The sequence below is a fragment of the Coffea arabica genome, chromosome 11c, assembly GCF_036785885.1.
Source record: "Coffea arabica cultivar ET-39 chromosome 11c, Coffea Arabica ET-39 HiFi, whole genome shotgun sequence".
Lineage (NCBI taxonomy): Eukaryota > Viridiplantae > Streptophyta > Magnoliopsida > Gentianales > Rubiaceae > Coffea > Coffea arabica.
Window position 1 is genome coordinate 41970742 of NC_092330.1, and position 25056 is coordinate 41995797.

General features: G+C 36.1%; 2 protein-coding genes across 2 annotated transcripts; both read left to right on the plus strand.

The window, feature by feature from the left end:
* The first annotated feature begins 6301 nt into the window (after positions 1 to 6301).
* LOC113717184 (expansin-A1) lies at positions 6302 to 8575 on the plus strand. Its single transcript, XM_027241884.2, has 4 exons — positions 6302 to 6422; positions 6589 to 6722; positions 6819 to 7128; positions 7702 to 8575. Exons 2-4 carry the CDS (start codon positions 6596 to 6598, stop codon positions 8006 to 8008), a joined length of 744 nt encoding a protein of 247 aa, XP_027097685.2. The 5' UTR covers positions 6302 to 6422; positions 6589 to 6595; the 3' UTR covers positions 8009 to 8575.
* A 6152-nt stretch (positions 8576 to 14727) lies between these two features.
* Positions 14728 to 15874, plus strand: LOC113716480 (transcription termination factor MTEF1, chloroplastic-like). Its single transcript, XM_027240819.2, has one exon. It carries the CDS (start codon positions 14770 to 14772, stop codon positions 15697 to 15699), a length of 930 nt encoding a protein of 309 aa, XP_027096620.2. The 5' UTR covers positions 14728 to 14769; the 3' UTR covers positions 15700 to 15874.
* The last annotated feature ends 9182 nt before the right edge of the window (positions 15875 to 25056 follow it).

Consider the following 25056-nt stretch of genomic DNA (forward strand, 5'->3'; position numbering starts at 1 on the left):
ATTTTACTATTTATATATATATATATATTCGAGCTCGCGAGTCTAACGAGTTTAATGTTTTGAACTCGAGTTCGAACTCGATTTTGATTCGACCAGCTCGAGCTCGAATCGAGCCGCTCGCGAGCGGCTCGATTCGTTTGCACCCCTAACAAAGAGCATAATGAAGGATAAGTTTTTTTAAAAAAAAAAAAAAAATCCGCAGTCGCTACTCAAGATCGCGCACTTTATCACTAATGAGGATAAAATTAAAGTAAAGGGCAAGCAAATTTAACCTAGAAAATAACATTTGGAATTAAAACTCTACGAATGCTACATTTACATTAAGTACTTACAAAGCAAGTAAACTAAAATATTTGTTCCATATTGCTTGTTGGGGCTTCCAGTTACACAATCGCTCTTGAAGGTTGTGGGAATGTCTTTCACAATTATGCTCTGAACTGGTACCATTCGAAATCAATAATGCTTTTCTGATTGGATTGGATTCTTCATTCATCCGTTGATTTATTTTCTTTCTTTTCCTAAACAAACAGTATTAATCAGTAGTCAACTTATTGTGATCCAACTAAGAAGATTTGCTGTTTGGGTTAAAGTCAAAATAAGATATGATTAAGAATATGATTATGAGTTTGAGTGCAATGGGTGGGTACAATGACTTCATCATTTGTGATCGTATACTTAATTGGTGAACAATTAAGTGGTTCATTGACCTCAGTTGTATATCACCAACTGCCCATGTGTGCAGCCATTTATTGGATATTGGTCGATATACAAGTATGCAAATGCAACCACAGAAATAGGATTCCCGAAATTATATATATAAAAAGAGAGAGAGAGGGAGAGAGAGAGAGAGAGAAATTATAGGTCAAAGTTGACTTGATCAAAACTTTAAGAACGTAAGAGAATACCATTCTATACTCGGAAATCAGCAATTGCCTTTTGGGTATCCTTGTCGAGCTATCTTAGGTAACCGTTTGTGTATTTCTAACAAAAAAGATAGAAAAAAAGTAAGAGAATACCATTCTATGCCCATTGAAGTACCAAAATATAGTACTATTGGAGGCATCTCCATCCAAAATTACAAAAAATTTCAAAAGATTTTTCAAGATTGTTAACAACTTTGAGGACCATATCCTCTTGGTTCTTGGCCCCAGTGATGGCGGAATCATTCCTAAAATTTGACATTGCCAATGGTGAAAATAGTACTCCCTCCGTCCCACTTTGATAGTTTTGATTTTTTTCACACAATTTAAGAAAAAGTAATTAATTTTGTTGGAACAATCAATTTAGGTAGCTATTTTCCTAAAATACCCTCATATTAATTAGAGTACCACTTTACGGGAACTTGAATTGATGGTAAAAGAAGAATCAACTCTCATTAAATGGGGTAGGTTTATAGTAACAGCAACTTACATTGAATAAGGGTATTATAGAAAAATTAAAATACAACTACATTCTTCAATTGAAAAATGAACTACAATTTGGGACAGACGAAAAATAAAAACAGGACTATTAAAGTGAGACGGAGAGAGTGTATGTGCTCTATGATTTCGTAACAAAAACGATCATTCACTGAAGAAAAGAATGTAGTCAATCGATAAGGAATAAGTAGCTAGGTACACCAGAATTGTTCTCTAAAATTACATTCTATATTCTTTCTTTGCAAGAAAGAGACATTCCATCGAGTACTTAATGCATGAGATATTAATAGACATATTGGTTTTACCCAGTAATCCTTTCTTAATTTAAAAAGATCGGTCTAGTGAGCGCTCCAAACTGGGTACTCATTAAAGATTTAATTCAGGTGTTAAATTTTTAAAAAGCATACATAATTGAAAAAAAAAGTGTATAAAAATAAGGGATGACAGTGATTATTACTGTTACATTCGCATGATAAGTTAGACGTGATTTAAGCGTGGTAACGATGCAGCCAATTTTCATGGTTAGAAAATGCCAATTTAAAAGGACAACAACAGAGAAAAAGTTTAGTCCAACAGCCTTGACTTGAAACACGAAGACGCAGAACAGGGACAAGGATATCAGCATTTGGATTGCGTACGGGCAAGAATCGTGGAAATTGGCGGTCCAAGTATGATCTGAACGGAACTTCCCGTGTTCAGACAACAGCGCCCGAGAAAGCTTGTCACGGGGAATTACTATTGTGATGAACCACAAACCAACCATGGAAATGCACAGACAATCCTTTGATGGGAAACTGTAAATTTAGACTATCGATCTTCCTTGAAGATGCCTCTAATCATCCTGAAATTAATTGGATGCATTTCATTTTTGGCTTCCGTTTGGATTGATATTGACATCTCCAATATTCAACTCAATTTGCCTTTTTTTTTTAGAAAAAAAAAAAGATTTCTGGATCCATATCTTATCCCTCAAAATCCCCAGAGGGATAATTCGTTCGTTACTTTGAACGAATCTGGGAATAACAAAATAAAATGCGAGCAGAGGAAAAAGCCAAATTGGGATTTGAGCATGGAAGAAAGAGCCAAAAGATACAACATGGGGAACCAGAATACTGCATGTGCATCTGCTTCCATTGGAGCCGTAAATAACCTTGCAATCGTTTTCAAAGTACAAATTGCATTCGCCGGAGATTAAATACCATTTCTTTTTTATCTTAAGATCTTTTCGTGCAAACAGGACGTAGAGTCTGAAATTACTCCACGTAGTTAATCCCCCAAAAAAAAAAAAAAAAACTTACTCCATATTCAGTATTTCAATGCAATTTCACATTTATTTGCTGGGTAAGATTCCAATGTCACGTCTTGATGTTACAACTTAAACCAAGAAAAAATATCCATGCCATGCAAAATTTGCGTACAAACTTAGTAAACAGTAAAGAATCACTTATGGTGTGCACCATATTCCTATTCCTTTTATAGGGACCGCTGATATATATACTGTATATATCTTCAGTATTTGCATTTCATTTTCATCAAGATCTCCTACATAGCAATTTTTTTCCACCTATCTTTTCAAATGATTAAACCCCAAAATAAAGTAGTACTCGAAGTTAATTTTCACTAAAATTACCTGGACTTGCGATAAGAAATGTTCGGTGGACAGAGTGCTTAAATTTAGAGAACAAAATCCAAATCCAGCACCATTTTCTCTATAAGCCTGCAAAACCAGTAGGAAATGTTATGGCATCAAAAATATATATATATATATATATATATTTATTTATATTTATTTTTTTAGAATGTAGTGAACCGGTTATATGCCAATGAAAGGTGTAAATGAGTCTAATTAAATCGAATGCCGTGCTATTCAAGTTTGTTTGATTATTTTAACGAATTTAAAATTTTCTTCAGGTATGATTTATTTATTTATCAATTTGAACTCGAACGACCTTTTTTATCGAGTTTAAATATTACGATCTAACATACAATGTTGCTTAATTTTGATTTGACTAAACCTATTAATTGGGTCATCTGAGGTGGAATTTAACAAGTCCAAACTCGGCTAATATAATTAGTACCACTTTCCCAACTCAAATTATGAGTTTCGAATTAATAAATGTGAAACTCATACTCAATTCACAAAATATTCGAGTTGTAAGTCTATTTCGGATTTAACATAAATTCACTTATTGTTCCTTAATTTCTTTAATATAATTACTATAACTAGTAAGTTCTAGAGCTAATTTAACATCCACAGGTTGCAACATTAAAACTATACATAATTTAATAATAGTTTGTTAAAAAGTATATAAACCAAGAATTTTTCAAAAATAATGTATCAAATTAGTTCAAAGTACATGGAAAATAGTAATAAAGCATAATCAACAATCAAAACATCTTCAAAAGTCATTAATTTGCTTGTACTAAGATTTGTCTTTTTGAATATTTTGACATAATTTTGTATATTTAATATTTCTTATATATATTAATATATTTTGATACATAACTCATAAGTATAAAGTATTAGCATTAGTATTATATATATATATATATATATATATATATATATATATATATATATAAATAGGCATATATTATGCATAGTTTTAAGACTCGGCTCATATTTAATTAAGACTTAATATTTAGGTCCAAATTCAACACACACTCAATGAAAGATTAGGTTTATCAAGTTTTTTGTCAAGTCGAGTGAATCTGAGTTTGAACTAACCCAACTTCATTTACAGGATAATTCTCGATTTGACCGGTTCACAAACAAAACTCAAACGAGTTCTTATTAAGCCAAACTCCACTCAGACTATCAAGTAGTTTGGTTCGTCATTCAACCCTAATATCAATCACAAATTAACAAAATACTACGTGCAATATCAAGTAGTATATATGTTTTCAGTAATCAGTTGGAAATTATAGATACTAGCATGAATTATGATTTTGAATCCCTGCACTCCAATAATGAAGTAGCCACGAAAGAATGAAACTGAACTAATCCCTCCCCACTTGCTCTTAGCCCGGCTTTTAACTAACGCTAAGAGTAACCAAAATAGGGGGCATGGGAATTTGAGAGGTCACAGTTGAGAAGAGTGAGTGTCTGGTGCACTGCAGACTTTTGTGCATTTGGGTATTAAATGAGAGGAATTATTTTTCTCAATATGTTTTAAATCATGCAGGTACTTTTCATTAATTTCTCTTCATCACAGCAGATATCGTATCCGATTCGTTGATCTGTATTCTACCGGCCGTAATAAATCGCGTGAACGATAAAGCAAATTGAAATTAATGGAGTGGATGGTGTTGTCCGAGCTTATTTATGCTGCATTTACTGGAAAATCTTTTTGTGTCTCTCTTTTATTGGAAAATAGCCACTTTTTGGGATACATTTTTTTTTTCCTCCGTTGATAGAGTGATGGTATCTCCAATATCCAGAATTGCTTTATACTATGTGTCAAGCAGCTGTAGCATTCAATTCTCTTTGTTTTTTTCTTTTGCTGTATTCTTTTTTTTTTTTTTTTTTTTTGGGTTGTTCTCAATCCTTGTTCTCTCAATTTCACATCACAAAGATTTTTCTAAACTACTGAATTGCCTAGCGTAATAACACGTAGGCATAATCGAGTACGGTCGAGATTATTACCCTGTTAGTAAAATGCGACGAAGAATAAGAAAGTTAGATAAATAAATTGTTAAACTAGGCCTCAGTCAATAGTGAAACAAAATTAATTTCGAAGGGCCTATAATCATTTGTTAGTTCTTGTCGCCTGCCATGTTACATTTTCATTATTATCCACGAGCAAGAATGGACAAACTATAAAAATCTCCTTAATTGAAGTTCAGTTAAAAAATTAATTACTCCAATTTTTAATTAGGGTTAAGATAAACAAATACAGCCGGGGCCAAAAAAGAAAAAAGAAAAAAGAAAAAAGCAAGGAAGAAATCATATCATAAAAGAACAAAAGAGAGAAAAGGGGGGCTGGGTCTCTGCGGCAAATGGTCGTTGCTCTGAGTGTAGTCAGCTTGCATGTGCTGAGAAGTGAGAATGGGATATGTTTTTTGAATTCTCAAAATTCAAAGAGAGGAAAATCCACCCAAGGCCCCACTTGCTTTTGTCAAATTTCCCATCCACAAAGCACCAAAACCACACACGCTTTCTAACAATAAAAACCACCCCCTCACTCCTACCCTTTTTGAAATTGCCTTTATTGTACCATCAAACCTTCATTATCTGTGGCTTGATACTTAAATGGTTTAAAATTTGGACGCGTGTGTAATGCATTTATTTGATTTAATTGTGGTTCAATTTTTGCCCGTCCCCAATTGATCTAGTTGAATTCTCTTATTAAAATAGATTAAAATAAAAGTACGAGTAAATAGAGAATAAACTAATGCCGATTGTTTAAAAAAAAAAAAATAGTACTCCCTCCGTCCCGTTTACTTAGTCTTGATTTTTTTTTCACACAGATTAACAAAGTGTAATTAATTTGATTGGAAACATAAATTTAGATTAATAATTTCCTAAAATACCCTTATGCTAATAACGAAGAGTGCATTGGAAAAGCTCAATGTATTCAATGTAATGAGTTAGTATTTAATAACAATGTATTAATAACAAGATATTTAATAAGGGTATTGTAGACAATTTGAAAGATCATTACATTTCTTAATGGGAAAGTGGACTACAATTTGGGACAGACCAAAAAGGAAAACAAGACTATCAAAGTGGGACGGAGGGAGTAGTATACAATTTCTTTCTTTTTCTCTTCTATTTTTTTTTGCGGGAGGTTATGTTATGTACCTAAACAGTTGCTGGTCCCCAGCCCCCAAAAATAAAAGTGTCAGTTAGTTGTTACCTTACCGTAGCTTACAGAACCAGCAGCCCGTCTCTCAACTCCTATTTAAGCCCCTCTCCAACACCCATTTTCTTCCCACCACCATCTCCATTCTCTTCTTCACAAACTCTCTCCGCTTCCTTCTGTCTCTCTGCTCAATTGCCAAGTATGTATCTTTCTGCTACATTCTCGTTTTTTAATATAATTCTCGCAATGTTCAGATCAGATGAGCTGAGAAATAATATGCTACATTTGCAATTCTTGTAATTCTTTTGGCTTCGGCAAGCAAAATGTTAAATTCTAATAGCTAAATTTTGTTTTTGGATCTGCAGAATCAAAATGGCTGCCCCCGCTGGGTTTTTGTTGGTTGGACTTCTTGCAATGGTCAGCAGTGTTCAAGGATACGGAGGGTGGATTAATGCTCATGCCACCTTTTATGGAGGGGGCGATGCTTCTGGAACAATGGGTATGCACCGTTTTAGAAACTTGCCTTCTTCTGGTCTGCATGTTAAGAGGATTTGGACAGATCTTGATAATTTTTTTCCCGTTCTTGTGCACACAGGTGGGGCTTGTGGCTATGGAAACTTGTATAGCCAGGGGTATGGCACAAACACTGCGGCACTGAGTACAGCTCTGTTCAACAATGGGTTGAGCTGTGGATCTTGCTTTGAGATTAGATGTGTGAATTCTAAATATTGCTTGCCCGGTGCCATTCTGGTCACAGCCACCAATTTCTGTCCTCCAAACAATGCCCTGCCTAACAATGCAGGGGGATGGTGCAACCCTCCCCTGCAGCACTTTGACCTCTCCCAGCCCGTTTTCCAGCGCATGGCTCAATACAGAGCTGGAATTGTCCCTGTTGCTTATAGAAGGTATGCTAAGCAAAATTCTTCAAATTTATGAATTTTTTCCATTGAAAAAACTTTTTGACCGAGGAGAATTTTGTAATTTGGCTACCACATGGGCCTCATCCATGCTACTCACTCACTTGATTGACTGGTAAAAAGTTGTAGTAAAACGGCAAACCTGAAAGGTGTTGGACTTAAATCTAGTGGTTACGTGGTTTAGAAATGGATGGTAGGACCATACGGTAAAAAATTCTTGCTTCTATTTCCTTGTGACGTTCCCATCACTATAATGAATGACCACGAGGACTTGTACAGTTTGTAGTATTTAAGCATATTCTTTCCTATGACAGTCACATGGGCTGTGGTAAAACCTTCTACTAATGGAGAAATTGACAGTAGTAGTGTTTGTTGTGATATGATATGAACCCTGTTGACGAAAAAGCCCCGGATCGATGGTGATCGACACGAAACTTGATTCTCGGACTTGAATGTGAATCCGGATCTTCTTGTTCTCATCAATTTCATTCTTCACTTCTTTAATGGGTATTTCTCTCCTGCCTTCTTTTAATGGCTTTTTTTTTTTTTTTTAATGTGTAGGGTGCCCTGCAGCAGAAGGGGAGGCATAAGGTTCACAATAAACGGTCATTCCTACTTCAACTTGGTGTTGGTCACCAATGTCGGTGGTGCCGGCGACGTCCATTCGGTGGCAATCAAAGGGTCCAGAACTGGGTGGCAGCAAATGTCAAGAAACTGGGGTCAAAACTGGGAGAGCAACTCCTATCTTAACGGGCAGAGCCTCTCATTTAAGGTCACCACAAGTGATGGCCGCAGTGTAGTGTCCTACAACGCTGCCCCTGCTGGTTGGTCCTTTGGGCAGACTTACACCGGTGCCCAATTCCGCTGAAGCTGTCCCCCGCTCCTGCTTCATTTAATACTCCTCTTTTTTTTTTTTTTAAGCTATTACTATGATTTGCTAGGGGGGCTTGATATACAGTACTTTTTGTGGTCACTGGTATTAGTATTGTGACTATTTTTCATCTCACTAGGTAATAGGGATCCGTCTCAAGTTGCCTTGACGACTTATTAGTTAGTATAGTATAATTGAGGGAGGATTAAGTAGTACTCCACTACCACTGGATTTTAGGCCCTAGGGGGAAAAATGAGAGGAGGGCGTATTTTAAGATTGTCACTCTCCCGTTTTGGAGACCTTATAAACTTCTTGGGGTCATTAGTTTTTTTTTTTTCCTTCGGTCCGTTACGAGGCAGAAGAAGATGATGATTGGGCAGAGGTGGACTATAAGCACCCGCCTTTAGTATGTGTGTGTGTTTTTTTCTTTGTCTAGTTGGGATTTGATCTTCTTCTTCAGCATCCAGCTGGAGTTGTATTGTACCACGTGGTGGTTAATTTCTATGGAAGTGCAATTGTAAATCCGATTTGACTATCAATATTGAAGGAGTGTTTTAAATTCAATTCCACCGGGCGACAACTTCTTTCGTACCATTCCAAAATGATGGATTGATTTAGGGATGAAAAATAACTTGCCGATTATATAATCCTTTCTTCGCATGACCGTACAATTTGCGGCAGCATTTCACTTCGATACATCGTGTTGTCTCGACCTCTGATGCTTGTCCGTTTCACTGACCTACAAGAATAAAAAAAGATTTACTGCCTGCCCTAAACCAGTTTTACCGTGGAGAATGTCTGCAACCATTTGCCCGAAGGAAAATTAATAATAATAATAATAATGAGATCATAATATACTCCATAAAATTTGCTCAGAATCAAACTTTTTTCTTAGTTAATACTTCACTGCCGTTTTCTTATAAATGGAAATCGCCAAAGAAAAAGAATCAAAAAATTGATTAGTACTAATGCAAGACTACAGCTAATTGATACTTGCACATAATAGGAACTCAAAACTTGTGATACTTGGACCACAAATTATAAAACCTACAATAACTTTACTATAACTTATATATTGTAGTTGTAATTTCAATTAATGAAAGGGAAGACATGTTTTTCTAATAGGGAATGGTTGGAATTTAAAAAATTAGAACTATGAACCTCTACTTTCCGTGAGACAAATTTATCTCTAGCTATTCTCTTAACGAATCACGTCGTGGTTGTCCTGACGAGACTCTTTGATGGTAACAATTAAAAACTCATTTGGATTGCATTTTTTCTTTCAAATAAAAAATTATTATAACACTTTTTTGACTGCATCCAACGTATAAAAAGAATCATTGAAGATTTCTAAGGACACTTTAGGTGAAAATGATTAGAAAAAAATTGAAATTGTAAAAAGAAAAAATTCATCCTTCAAGTTCAACCTAGAGACCCACGTTAACCAAAAATTCAATCATCTGGAATCGTTTAAAGTACTACTCCACTTTAAATCAAAAGTCATGTTCTAGTAGTTTCACCTTCACTTCCTTCGAAGTTTGAACGTCAAAGATGGCTTTCAATTGAAATGAATTTTGGGGGAAAGCAAAGGATCCTCAAAGCTCGAAGAGTCCAAACTCCAAAGCTAATAACAAACTCGGGTGGAGAAAACGGGCGGGAAATGAGGTGTGGGTCTCGGACTCCGGCGGGAAAGCCCGTGTCCTAAGCCTGACAACGACTAGTCAAACCTCAGACTTTTCGTCTCACTTTTCTGATTTTCTATACGAACAGTTTGATCAGTCTGTCATATCCTCGTGTGTAAGAAAACTTTCTCCACAATCTACTAGAGTCCCGTGACTATAATAAACCTAACTTACTATCTTCCTAAAAGTTTAAAGTTAGGTGATACTCAATAATAATTTACATTAAATAAGGATATTTTAGAGAAATTTAAAATTAACTATATTTTAGAAAGTGGATTATAATTTTGGATGGATGAGAAGGGAAATCATGCATATCAAAGTGAGATAGAGGGATTAAAATTCTTAATTAATTTTTAATTTTTTTAACAACTATTTTATCTCACATATGTTATATCATAAAAAGTGTTATAGTAAGTATTTCAAATAATCTTCTATTGAAACATATTTCAAAATTTTCCTAATTTTCTACACTGGCACATGCTAGTGTTTTAACCCTTTTTCTTAGGTATAATTTCAGAAAACCTCTATTGAGGTTTCTAATAGTTTTCACTTAGCACACTTTAACTTTAAAAAAATACCACTTACTTTCTCTACTTTTAACATTTTGTAATATTAGCAGCCTATTTCAAAAAAATAAAAAATAAAAAATGAGTCTTTTTTTTTTAAGACCATTTCTAGTTGTGGGAAATGATTAAAAAGGAAATTACAAGTTGCTAATGGTTTGGTACTTGATTCATATCAAAACATTTTTACACGGACTTGACTTGTTGCATTCAGATGCAAACTTTCACTGGGTTCCTAAAAACTGTGTTATAAAAATCACTACAATAGCACAAAGCTTTTCAAAAGATTATGGTATTATTGGATATGGTATTATTTGAAATATTATTTGGAATAATTACTGTAGCACTTTTTGTGATGTGATGTATGTGAGATAAAAAGGTGATTGGAAATATAAAAGATGGATTGAAAAATGTGTTTATGATGCAAACAAAATATTATTTAGGATAAGTTTTGTATCCAAACACTCCTATGTGAAGAAGCTATTTGCAATAGTATACTACATTGATATTTTTTATCATCATCGTGTGACGTACTTAAGATAAAAATGTAGTTAAAAATATAAAAGAGTAATTGAAAAACATATTTATGATGCAAGCAAAATTTTACTATTTAGAAAACATTTTGGTATCCAAAAATTATCAATGAGAAATTAAAGAGCCAATTTTTGCAAATTATTGTCAACCTTCCACAAATTAAGACTAATTTTAACAGCTGTATTATGCAATCATAGACTTACAACCCACAAGGCCAGACAATTTCTTTTTAAATTCTATACTAGGCCATTCGGCGGCAATCAAAGAGTCCAGAACATATGTCAAGAGACTGGGCCGAAAATTGGCAAAGCAACAACACCTATCTTAATGGCAAAAGCCACTCATTTAAGGTCACTTCAAAGTGATGGCCGCGGTGTTCTACGATGTTGCCGCTGCTGGTTGGTCCTGTGGGCAGACTTACACCGGTGCCCAATTCCGCTGAGGCTATCCTGCATCATTGATGTCAGTACTATTTTCCTAGTCCGACTGGGAGGGAATGAGAAGGGCGGGAAGGGGTAAAAGAAAAATGGTCATTATCACTTTATCTTTGATTTCATTATTAATTACTCCCTTAACGTTGCATCTCACTTACTTTACTTTCAAGAATAATGGTTAAATTTAATGAAATTTGTTAATTCAATTGAGAATACATATTTAATCCTTAAAATTGTTATCACATTTCCTGCATATACTATAGCATTATTATCAACTTACATTCTAGAGTTATTTTTTATGCAATTTATCCCACCGTTAAACCAATTTAGCAAGTTAAAGAATTTTAGAAGAAAGTACCCTCCTTCTTGTACAATAAAAATAGTAAAAAATTTAGGGTGACTTTTGTTCTTTTTAGTTTTTCTTTTTAGTATCAAGAAAGCAAATTCAAAACATTAATCTCTTTCTATTAATAATGAAAAAAATAGAAATATAGAAGGGGGAGAGAGAGAGAGAGAGAGCTCAATTCTTTTTTTTTAAAAATAATACAAATAAAAAGAATTCAATATTTTTTTTATTTCAAAATTACTTTACGTTTTTATGTACCTTCAAATTCCAATCTTAATCCCAACGATGTTAAAGTAATATGGTAATATTATATTCATACTTATTTTCTTTCTTTGCAAAATGTAATTTTCTATTTCCTTCTCTCCTATCCCTTTTTCTTTTTCTAATTTGGAAAATTCTTTTATTTTTATGCTTTTGGAACTCTTAAAGTGAAAAAAATGAAGAATAATCATTCTAATTTTTTATTTTTAATTATATATAAAAATGGTAAATAGATTATATTCTTTTTGAATATATTAGTTAGGTTAACGGTGGGGTAAAATACCTAGAAAATAATGTCATGGTGTAAATTGATTGTATCATTATAATTTAAAGGGATAAAGTAATAATAATAATAATAATGTAATAATGTTATAAAATAAAATGATATTTTTGTTCAAAATTTGTTAACATACTGAGTTGAGTTACCTATGAGGTTAAAGTTTAAAAGATAGTATTAGGGTAGTAAATAGATAGTAGTAATATAGTGTAAAGAAGTAAAATGATAATAACTCTAAAAAATAAAGGTGGGGAGGAGAGGCAAACTTGAAGCCAATAGAACTTGCGAGGACCTATTTGCCACGGGGAGGCCGTTGCATCTTGGCAGGTTGAAGCCTAGCATTTGCTATGTCATTTTACCTAGAGTTTTAAATGAATCAAACTATTTGCAAATATGTTTGTGTTTAACTTGGGAAAAATTGCTATTTTAGTCCTTGAACTATTTTACTTATGCCAATTTCATCCCTCGATGTTTTTTTAGCCTAATTTAGTCCTTCAACTTAAATTTATTGTCCAATTAAATCCTTCCAGGAACGCACCACCAATTACAATTTTTCCGGCACAAAATCACCACCCAATTAAGGGCAATCCAGGAATTACAAAGCAAGGGCCAAAGCTAGAACCCAAAAAACTAAAAAGGGGAGAAAAACAAAATTTCGACCAAATTGGGATAGAAAATAGAGATCATCAAAAGTTCTCTCAAGGACCATCACCAGTATCATCAAAAGTTCAAAAGAAATTCGCTCAAGTCATCTATCTACCTTCCATCAAATAGGGGTTGAAAAACTTGAAATGCCTCCTTAGCAAGTCTAGCCTGTCTAGTGTTCGCATACCCAGAAAATCATGGTGATTCATGAAACTACAATTCTTTTAAGCATTTCATCAAACACTTTTCTGGCTTTTTCGACAAAATGCAATCTAGAATACATATTGAGCAAAGAACTATACACAATGTAGAGTGCATATTGAGCAAAAAAAGCTACTCACAAAAATATCCCACAAATGAGCTGTTTTTATGACAATCACACAAGATTTTACCCCAGTTAATGAATCCTCTGGAAAAAACAATGCAGCAATTAGGAAAGGGCAATAAAGGAAACTCGAGAGCTATGGCCAGAAGGAAAAGACCAGTGGTTGACGGCAAAAAACATAAACATGTTTTTGTTGGAGATGGGTTAGGGGCGACGGATGAGATGTTTGAGGCGGCCAATAAGGAGGATGTCCATAAGTGCTCCTAAAAACAGGTCGAGGAAAAAACGGTTGGCGGTGGCGGTGGTGGTCGAGAGAGGGTAGAGGAGGAGGGAGAGGATTAGAGGGCAGAAGAGGTGACTGTCCCCTGAGAATTCGAGGAATTTGAGGAGGCTGTAAGGATTGTTGGGTGGAGGGAAAGGGCAGTGTCAAATTTAATGAGGCGGCGGAGGATGATGGTAGAATTGTTGGGGACGTTGAGCCCATTTTTTGCTGGTTTGGATGGGCGGATTCGGCGGGCTCGCCACCCCACTCTCACTTCTCCGTCGGCCATCACTCTAGGGAGTCGTCTACCAGCCGCTTCTCCGGCTCCCTCAAGCCTGGATCGAGGAAGATCAACCCAAACGACGGGGGATCGGGTGGGAATAGGCACCCTAGCTATAAGGGCCAAAAACTATGGAAAGAGTTTGATGTGATTGAGGAGGAAGGATTGCTGGAAGACCCAGAGTCACGAAAGCCCCTTCCCAGGCGGTGTTATTTTCTCGCCTTCATTGTGGGATTTTTCTCGTTTGGTGATTCCGTTAACCAGCAGATAACTAGTTTGCAGGATTCCAGCCACTTCTTTTGCAAATTTTTGTTGTTCTCCCCAATTTTGTGTAAAATTTTTGTTTTACCCCATCAGGTGAAATTTTTTCATATTTCTTTATTTTAACGTAGGACATGACTTGTACTTCCATTCTTGCCCCTAGTTCGGTAGCGTTTTTTCATGTCGGAAAAGGTTTAGTGGGTGGCACCACTGTAAAAGGATTTAATTGGACAATAAATTTAAGTTGAAGGACTAAATTAGGCTAAAAAACATTGAGGGATGAAATTGGCATAAGTAAAATAGTTCAAAGACTAAAATGGCAATTTTCCCTTTAACTTGTTTGAATTCGAAAAAAGTTTGGTCGTTTAATAAATGAATCGACTTCAAACATAATATTATACTCATTTAATAATCAAATCAAATATAAACCTGTTCATGAATCATTCGAATAATTCATGAATACATATATAATTATGAAAATAAATATAAATACATTTAATATTATGAAATATATATTGTAATTCACTAAAAAAAAGTAATTATACATACATTAGCATTATTTATTTTTTAAAAATCAATAAGTACAATTAAACTTATTCTAAATAATGTATTATTTATTAAAAATATAATTAGATCAACTTCAAAATCAAATTCAAGCTCGAAATTGGCTTATTTATGAGTTAGAATCTGAACTCAAATATTTATACAAATAAACTCAAAGTCAATCAATATTTATAATTAGTTAATATTCGAATCCAATTACTCGTTGAAAGCTATCCCTATCGATTCGGCTCACTAAAAGCTCTTGTTTTGCCATTAAAAAAAAAAAAAAAAAACTCTTGTTTCACCCGGCTCCTATCCTTTGACTGCCAGTAGTTCAGTTCAGTGATGATGCTCCGACTGCAGCTGCTTCTTCCTCAACCCCTATCTCCCCACTACACTTCCTCCTCCACCACCGGCTTAAACCCCATTTCCACTCCCAAACCCCTCATTTCCCGAAAAGCCCTCAAGTCCCACCACACCCCCACCACCACAACAGTTGACTCCGGATTAAAATTCCGGGAGAAAATCATCTACCTCGAATCCCTCAAAGTCAATCCCACAAAAGCCCTCCAGAAAAATCCGAATCTCCGTTCTGCCCCTCTCTCCTCTCTCCAATCCGTCGAGCACTGCCTTTCTTCCATGGGTATAGAGCAGTCTGCCCTAGGCCGCATTCTTGACATGTTCCCCCAGCTCCTCACAGCTGACCCCAGCAACCAAATTTACCCTGTTTTCGAGTTTCTGTTAAACGACGTCGAAATCCCTTATTCCGATATCCGTAAATGTATAAGCAGATGCCCCAGATTGTTAGTCAGTGGCGTCGAGAGTCAGTTAAAACCCGCGCTTGAATTCTTGATAAAATTGGGTTTTGTTGGCGCCAATAGAATCACTTGCCAAACCACTGTTTTATTGGTATCCAATGTAGATCATACCTTAACTCCCAAAATTGATTTCTTGATGGGGTTGGGATTTGAGTACAACGAGGTGGCGAAGATGGTGATCAGGTCACCTGCGCTGTTGACATTTAGCATAGAGAATAATTTTATGCCGAAATTGGAGTATTTCTTGGAGGAAATGAACGGGGATTTGGAGGAGCTGAAGAGATTCCCGCAGTATTTTTCCTTTAATTTAGAGGGGAAGATAAAGAAAAGGCACCGGATTCTGGTGGAACACGGGTTGTCATTGCCGTTATCAAAGATGTTGACAGTAAGTGACGGGGAGTTCAATGCCCGGTTGATTGAAATGCAGTTGGAATTAGTAGAGGAAAGGCAGTTGTAGTAAGTTGGCTCTAATTTTTCAGTTCTGTTTAGATGTAAATTTTGGTGAAGACAGCCCAATGTCAAGTATATTTTTGTTCATTGTTTGTTAAAAATTTGTACTTTAATCAGCTGTATATTCGTTTACACAAAAAAGATAAGGTCTTCCTTTCATAAAAGATGAGTTTGATAGCTAATTCATACGCTTGGCTTAATGTTTTGGTCCTTTTGTTACTGTGCTTATTGTGTAATTATATGGATGGTCGGACATTATTGGACAGATTAGAGTGGCTGAAATGATTTTGGTTGCTTATAATAAAGATTTTGAGTGTTGTCGATGTCCATATTATATAGGGCTAATGTCCATAATATACAGCTGGTATATGTCCATCCACGGTTTAGAGAGATTGAGAGAGGGAGTGTGAGGTAGAGAGACACCGATCCTTTCAGCGCATGCATCAAGCGTTCAAGTCTTTTGTGAATCCTCATATATTCATTCCTAGAAAACATACACGACAAAATATCAAAATAGTTTGTCTTTGTAAATCAGTGCCACATTGGAGAAATCTGACTTTCTATATTCTTACAGTCCTCAGTTCTAACACCATTTTCTTTTTACCTGGTCTTAATGTTGGTAATCTGTAGCTTGGAATTTTTTATTTTCCAATAAGTGTAGCGTTGCAATTCTGGATTCACCAAAATCCTGTTTTAGGATAAGAGTGGAGCTTTAGTGATGGTAGTACAGACTCCTTAATGGTGCTAAGACTATTAGATATTATCAGTCTTCAGCGTCTGCATATGACTGACTAATTTAATTGCTGTTTCAAACTCCGCTTCTCGTTTCATTGTCATTTTGATTCCTTTGTATTTGTGGCTATGCATCTACAAACACTTCATGGTTACTGGTAGGTCCTCTTCGGGTGTAGTGAGGGTTGAGATTGGATCTTTGTTTTGATATACAGCAATCTGATCCTTTGCCAAAGGATATAAGATCTCATTTTACTGAAGATATGAAATCTGTGCCTCAGAAAAAGGATATAAGATCACCAAGGAGATGATTGACTTTTTAATAGAACTTGATGATTGCTGCATAGCGAGTACTTGAGCTCTTGATAGATTACTAGATGAGATGATAGGATTGTACTCATTGTGGAGGCTTTTTCTCATTGTCACTTTGGAAATGTTCCACTTCTCTGTTCTCTTTACATTCCCTGCTTGTCATGCAGCTGCTGATTTGTATAGAAACGGCAAAGCTGTCTGAAGCTTAAGAGTTATATGCGTTTCACCATGTCATTAACCCCGATGTTGATTTTCTCCTCTTGATAACTCTTACAGCTAGTTCTCTACTGGGCAACTCGTCTGGAAGAGTTCGACAACTCTAATTCCCCTACATTAGACTGAATTAGCTGTAGGATGTGCCTATTTTCCTATTAGTTTCCTTGCGTGTTTCCTCTGTTATAGCATTTATTCTGCAGAGGCTTTCAAGATGCTTAGTGGCAAGTCAAAATTAGGAAAGGATTAGCAATTTAGGATCTCATATCCAAGCTTAGAACCCATGTGCTGTTTTTCGTTTATTGAAAGGCAATCCTCGTACATTAACATTTTATCATTAGAGCGAAGGCTTTGGAAGATCAATGGACTGTAAAAGATAATTGGATGGCCTATATGTTCCTATTTTGATCTGAGTGGAAATCCACCAAAATTGGGTGCTGGGTCCTGTAGAGGCTGTAAACTCAAAACAAACAGTTGGGACTGCACAAAGACTGGGACCTGATATTTGGACCTTACAACTCACAGCTGGGAATCTTGACAAGTAATGGGGTGGGGTGGAACTTCCTGATGCTCTCCCAATCTAATATTGTTTGGGCTGAGTCTTGGTAAGCACATTGAGAGGAGCTTGAACCCACACTGTGATGAGTAGTACTTTGAGGAAACTGAACTGAGAAGTATGGACCAAAAGCCCAATTGCAACTTCATCACCTCAAGTCACTTTACCCGTTTAAGAATTCATTCTCTACAAGCCAACAAGGTTTATATTTTCTTCAAGAAAGAAGAAAGGGACTATGGAGGACTCGTATTTGCATGTGATGAGATTCTGACCCAAAAATTTGTAGGGAACAAAGACCAAAGACCAAACTCTCCACTGTTGAGGCTATCTACCACCGCAATCTTCTATCGTTGCTACTTACCACACCAAGGCTTCGTCGGCTCATTTGACCACCTAAAATTAAATGTCCCCACCGTCACCCCTCTTCCCTGTTTTTTCTGCAGAAACATTTTTTCCTATCTTCTGGGCCAACCAAAAGCTAGCCTTGAGTTCATTCACCGCTGCCCCAGTACATTTTTAGGGTAACTTATGATGGGGCTTGGCAAGTTTACATGTATTGACAAGAGGCCAGAAAAATCTAAAACTGGGAGACTAGGACCCCTTTGAATTAATTATGAGAAAAAGCAAAGATGAGATGGAATGCAGATGCTTGTGAAAATTAAAAAGAAAAAAGTGATGAAACATATCCAACAATGACTGAGATTTTATAGTTTTATACCGGATTCTTGCAACAATGGTGATTGGTGTACGTGTAGCCTCTGTTTTTGTATTTGTTCCCTGCCTTGGAAAAGATAACTTATGCACCCAGACGGCCCAGCTTAGTATCCTTCCCGAATAGTGCAAATCATTTGTTTGTACCAAAGAACCTTTTAGTGTGTCTTGGACCGTATAATGTACTAGTTTCTTCATTTGATAATCATTTAAAACATGCTCTTACTGTTAATTGCATCAAAGCTTGAACTGTTGTTTTCGCAAAAGTAATTACTGCATGACACGCCACCAATGTTCCAGTGAAATTATTGAGACTTACGGAAGCTGGTGGGGATTGCATGAGATGTACGAGTGTGCTCAATAAAGGTCCATTTAAGTTAAGGTTTGGGTGGTTCATCATCCTGCCGATGCCAAGAAAGGACAAACCTTAAGTCAGTTAGGTTTGAAATCTGACATTCTGATGCGATGATGTAATGCTTGCTTGCTTACTGACTTGAACAATCTGACTCCAGGCTGTGGAAGGGTTGATTATTTACTTGATATATAATGCCTTCTCTTTCTTGGAAATGATCAACTGGAAAGTCTGGATTGGAATTGCTCTGCTTCTTCTGCTACTAATAATTTCTGGGAGCGAATTTAATTCTTCAGGAGAGCAGTGGTACCTTTTCCTATGGCATTGAATTCCTCGAGAAGAATTTTGTTCTTTTCTATTGACCGACCTCCTCAATACATGCAAGGCAAGCACGCTTCTAGCAATCATCATTTTGCACCTCTAATGCACATTGAAATGCTCTAGACATTCACGCTTTCGTGTTTAAGGGCTAGCGACGACTCGATTTCCATTTCTTTCTTGTTGGTCTCTCTGGGGTGAAGGATGGGATTAACATTTCAATCAACTCCTCCTACTACGTACTGCTACATAAAATGAGCAGTTCCCTGTATGATGATCTAGTGGAAAAGACATGCAACAGGTTTTAAAAGAATCAATTAGAGCTTTGACCAGTGATTCAACTAAGGAAGGTTGGAAATCTTCGGACTCGTAATAATAGACACCAGAGCTGCATTTCCGGTAGGTAATGTAGATTAGAAGGTGAGAGTGTTAGGGATCAAATCCTTTCACTCAAAAAATTATCAAGCTACAAGCTTCATTAGTCCTTTTTTTTTTTTTTTTGGCATTACAGGATGAAAAAGGCTAAGAGGCTTTCATAAATATCCCGTTAAGTAAGTACTACTTCTAACTAGTAAAGACATTCATTCGCATGAACTTGCACAGGCTTGCTAGACAGTACGGTGTGAAAGGGGGCATGAACCGTTGGGCCTGTTTTTGTCTCTTTGAAACAGCACATAGGATGCTACGCACGTGGACATGAAGAAGAAGACTAAAGATAGAGAAGCAGACCCCAAAATTTTCAAATCTGGACGACGAGAATCTCTCTCTCTCTCTCTCTGTATGAGCCTGCCTCTGTGTGGATGAAATGAAACATAGCATAAGTGCGTTCCCCGTTTGGGCTGTTCCTCCCTCAACCCTCTCAGCCCTCAGCCAATGTAAGAAAATCTCAATCAAAATCAAAGACTGTCGTCCTTTTCTTTCAATGCTCTATGCATCCCACAATTACTACTCTCTTCCCTGACACTTTCCACCCCATGCACAGTTACATAACTCACTTACACTTTTACAAAACTGTACAAACGTAGCTCCAGGTTTCCAACACTACTCCTACTACCTTCTGGGCTTTTACTCACTGGACAGTGCTGTCTCGTAGGAGTACATGGACAGTATGACATACGCTTGTAACTTAGTACCAAATCATACACTGTTCCAAGTCAGAAATATCTAACCCACATGGACAGAGAAAAAGGGGTAGCAGTGGATACAGGAGGGAAATGATGGTCCGTATGCCCATGTATCAAAAATTTGCTCCAAGATCAACAAATAGAGCTAGCTAGGACCGCTAGGGGTTCTCAATTTTCATCACTATTCCAGCATGCATCTTGAATGTGCTCCCCCCCCCCCCCCTTTTATGATCTAAAAAATAGCTTTATGTCACGAGTGGTTAACATCTAGCAAATCATGCAATGTAAGTGGGGTAGATTAATCTACCTTTACTTTCCATTTATAGTATTAGAACTTTAATGATGTCATCTTTCTTTAAGCAACGCTATGCTTTGCTCAGATCTTCCATGTCAGTAGTACTCTACTTAGCTACTTACTGACTGTCAAAGATTATACTGCAACAGTTTCACCTTCTACCTTTACTATCTATATCTGGTATCATTTACCTGTAGATCCATCTCCTTCTTTGTATGGTTCACGGAAAGTCAGTAAGACAAAACTCCTAGCTCCTTCCAGTCCCAGCTCTCAATTCTCATGGATGGGACTCTCCCAATCTCAGTCCCTCTACTACGACTCTACTCTACTCTATTCCCCTAATTCAATGTGTTGCCTAAACTCCTCGGTGGGCCTTAAGCTAACTTTTCTAGACTTGATGTGGAAGTACTGTAACTCTGTTGTTTTTTTTTTTTTTTTTTTTTTTGTACAAAGTAGATTGTCACCTCATCCTTGACCAACTGTTCTTTGAATTTATTTATGTCCACATTTCCTCTTCTTTTCTGCCCCAACTCAATTTGGGTACTCAACTAATGGAAAAAAAAAAGAAAAGAGGCAAATCATGCATGCCAATTACGAGTAATATAATGAGCTATATATGTGTTGAACAGAGCTGCATTTGCTCCCAAAAAAAAAAAAAAAAAAGAAGAAGAGAGACTAGAACTGCATAGTTGTGGGCCCCCCATTTATCAGCACTAAAGAAACTCCTGATTATGGCGGATAGTTCTTCGCATTATCTACTGGTGTATATACCAAGCCCTATGTATCAGATTAATTAATGAAACAACATTTTGAAGTAAGTAATCAATACGCATGTGCAATCATGATCTTGGATGTATGTAATTAGTAGCACATAAGTGGTCTTGTCAAAGTTCATGAGGATTGATGAGACGGGTCTCTACTATCTACTACTCTTAGTCTCTCTTATATAGCTCAAAAGCACCCAAGCCAAGAAGCTAAGCTGAAGCTAATGGCTTAGGGTGTTTGGAAGAGGTAGTTGGGAACTATGGCACACACATTAATTTGTGTCCTTTTGCTTGGGCTATGTTTATTTCTCTCACTCTTCTGATAGGATGGATCAATTACTCATTGGGACTTTCTTTCATGGAGGGAAGGGCACATCCTACCCAGCACAGTACCCCCACCACGAAATTCACTGTGGGTCATTCAAAAAGTACTCTTTGCATATCTTTATGTCTTCTGTTCCTCCCTAACGAGTTTTGTCAGGTGACTGTTTGACTACTAAATTCCTCCTGTCCTTTAATCCCAAGTGTAATGGCATTCGTTCATTGATAGTAATAGTAATTAACTTCATGTATTACACTCAGTTTGTATGGTCATATATTGACTGGTATGTCAATATTGAAAATGCGATCGACCTTTTTTTTTTCTTATTTCAAGTGACGTGTCGACAAGAAAAGTTTGTACTAACAAGAAAAAGCTTGTTTGTACGAACAAGAAAAAGCTTAATGAAGTATAGTGTGGAAGGCAACAATCACAAGGGTTTGGCCATCACCAGCCGTATGTCCCCTGTGTAGGAGAAGCGACTAGCATGAAGGGTTTGCATCCATCTCTCAAGTTTCAAAGTTGTGGGTCTGGCAAGTGCTACTACATTACAATATCCATGATAACTTTTTAAGAAAGAAGAGAGGAGAGTTGGAATTGCTCTTGTACGTATGCATATGGTAATGGTTTGGAAACTTGGGGGGGACCAGAGAGATGCGGACCGGGGCGACAAATCTAACCATCACCCCGTCCATTTGATAGAGTTTTGTTTTAATCCTCTGCTAATAGCGCTTCTGGTAATTAGAATTTGTCGACAATTTTGTTTCGAAAAGGTTGAAGTATAGGGTTTGTCTGGATAAAAGATTATTTGGATAAATTTTTGGAAACTATATACTAACATCGCTTTTTTTATTTTATTTTATAATTTGATACATGTGAAGTGAAAAAATAGTTTTAAAAAATAAAAATGTGATTGAAAAATATATTTATAATATAATATAATTTTTTTTTAAAAAAAAATCACAGTCCAAACAAATCCATTCTGACTCGCCTCGCAAATGAGTGTGGAATTAACCGAATATTTCTTGGAAAATCTTTTCCACATTTTTTTTCTTTTACAGTAATATCTACAAATGTGTTGGCCGAAGCAATGCAAGTGTAACCTCAGGGCTCTAATGACCAATAGGCATTTTTGAAACTACCATTCATTGCCTGTGCATTTAGGGGTGTAAATGAATCCAATCAAGTCGAACATCTTAATGTTCAATTTTGTTTGATTATTTTAACGAGTTTAAAATTTTGTTCAAATTTAACTTATTTATTTGTCAAATGGAGTTTAAATGAGTTTTTTTTTTATTAAATTTGAATGTTATCGAACATAAAACGTTGTTCAAATTTTGGATTGACTAGTTAGTGAATCAAGGTCGAACTCGCTTCTACCTAGGGTTGCAAACAAATCAAGCCGCTCGCAATCGGGTCTGAACTCGATTAACATTGAGTTCGAGTCGAGTTCGAGTTAATCAAGTCAAACTCGAGTTCAAAAATACTACTAAATTCGTTAGCTCGCGAACCAATTCAATCTCGATTATATATATACATAAAATTTTTATTTTAATAATAAAATTACATATATATTCCTAATATTTTATTATTTGTTAAGAAAAATTATTATTTTATTTATTTTTAAAAAATAAAAAATATATTTTTTAATTTTTTTAAAGCTCGAGCTTCATAAACCAAGATTAAGACTCGACTCGATTAGGCCAAAATATGATTCGACTGGACTAGTTTGCGCCCCTACTCCTACCAAGTGAAAGTCAGATTCGAGTATAGAATAATTTGGTACATTTTTCGACCCTACATGCATTGTAATAACTCTCTGAGCCACGCGCGACCAAACTGGGATAGCATTCATGACCACTTTGGTCAAGGCATTACATGTTCAATTTTATTAATTATGTGGTATAGAGTGAAGCGAATTAAGTTAAACGACTTCCATGCTATTTCTTATTAATATTTTACTTTCACATTTTCTGTTACTTTTTTATTTTTGTAATAAGCGGAAGTGAAAGAAAAATGGAAAGAAAAAAAAAAAAGTTCCTGCATTTTGAAGTTTTGCTTAAATTGTGCACAGCTGCTCGCTAGTAATTTGCAAAGGACATAAGGTTTATGGCCACTCATTATTAGCTACATATGATCTATCTTATTGGTTGTACTGGTACCCTATTTCACCTGTATGGGAGACTATCTTGTGGCTTGTAATCCCATCCCACGTTAGTGGTTGGATTTTGTCTTGTTTTTAGGAGCTCGTCCTAAATACTGCACAGCAACAGGGACACTATAATAATGGCCTTTTCCTTTCATGTAGTTCCGGGGGAACAGACTCAACAGAATCTCATGGAGCAGTCATCCTCCTATTCTGTTGTGGGCCAACTCACATCAACACTGTGGTTGTGGGGGGGGGGGGGGGGTCTCCTGTTCTTTTGGTGCCCTAGCTGGCTAGTATTCTGAGAGTCAGTCATGAGGATGGATGAGAGCCCTGAGCATGGATTAGCAACTCAGCACCTCCGACTTATTTATTCTAACACATTACACCCTTTCAGAAGCAAAACATCTCACTTCTTACGCATAAACTTTGATCCCACCACCTCAAAGATAGTTGAACTTTTGAGAGATTATACCAACTTATAATACGTACATCATGAATATAAACACACACACACACACACACACAAGGGTTAATTAATTTATTCTCATTTCTCCTAAATTGGGTTACCTAACATGAACAGGAATTTGTTGTAATCATGCTAGATACACACAAGCTCCATGTCAAGAAACCAATAAAAGTAATTAGGAACAGCAGATCCTTGGATATGGTTCAAGATCTGTGAACTACCAAGGCCTATGCAACCAAGGCCCTCGTTAATTTTGTTCATACACATGTATATATGTCAATGTACTTTTTATAAGAGACATGATCGATCTTAAGCATACGCCTCTAATTCTTCCCTTATCCAATAGACCAGAAGTTCAATAAATAAATGTCCACTTTGCATAACAAACTCAATAATATTTGTGTGGGTACATACCAGACAAATAAGCCACGGCTGATGTACTCAAATAACTAACACATAATATATTATTGTTCAGTATCTTATTAGCTTATTAATTAACTAATCATCAAATGTTGATCGACATATAAAGTGGCTGCTGCTGCTGCTTTAGTATACGCATCCGATGACGACTACCAGAGCAGCCCTTTCCAAAGTACTATTATCACTCTTCGAAAAATGCATATATATATATATATATGAAATGGGTTTTGTTGAGAATATGTTGTCCACTTCCTAGGTTTGACATCATCATATGCGGCTATGGACAAAGAAGTGAGCCTACTCCTACTTGTGCTTAGAAAGAAAAGGACTGGTGAAGGTGGATGGATGGAAATTTTATCACATGAGTTTAGTACAAAATAATCCAAGAAGATAAGGTCATGAAAATGCAATTATGTATCATCAGTATGTGATAAGTTGTTGTTTCTTTGTCCGTAATTCCACTCCACTGAATTCAGATGCCACTCTATTAATGTTGTACTCCACAAAATATGTGCCTAACTATATACATATATATATATATAAACCCAAAACGAGAGAGAGAGAGAGAGAGAGAGAGAGAGATCAGAGGGCAAAAAGAAGAAGAAGAAGAGCTACAGCTACTACGTATGCTAG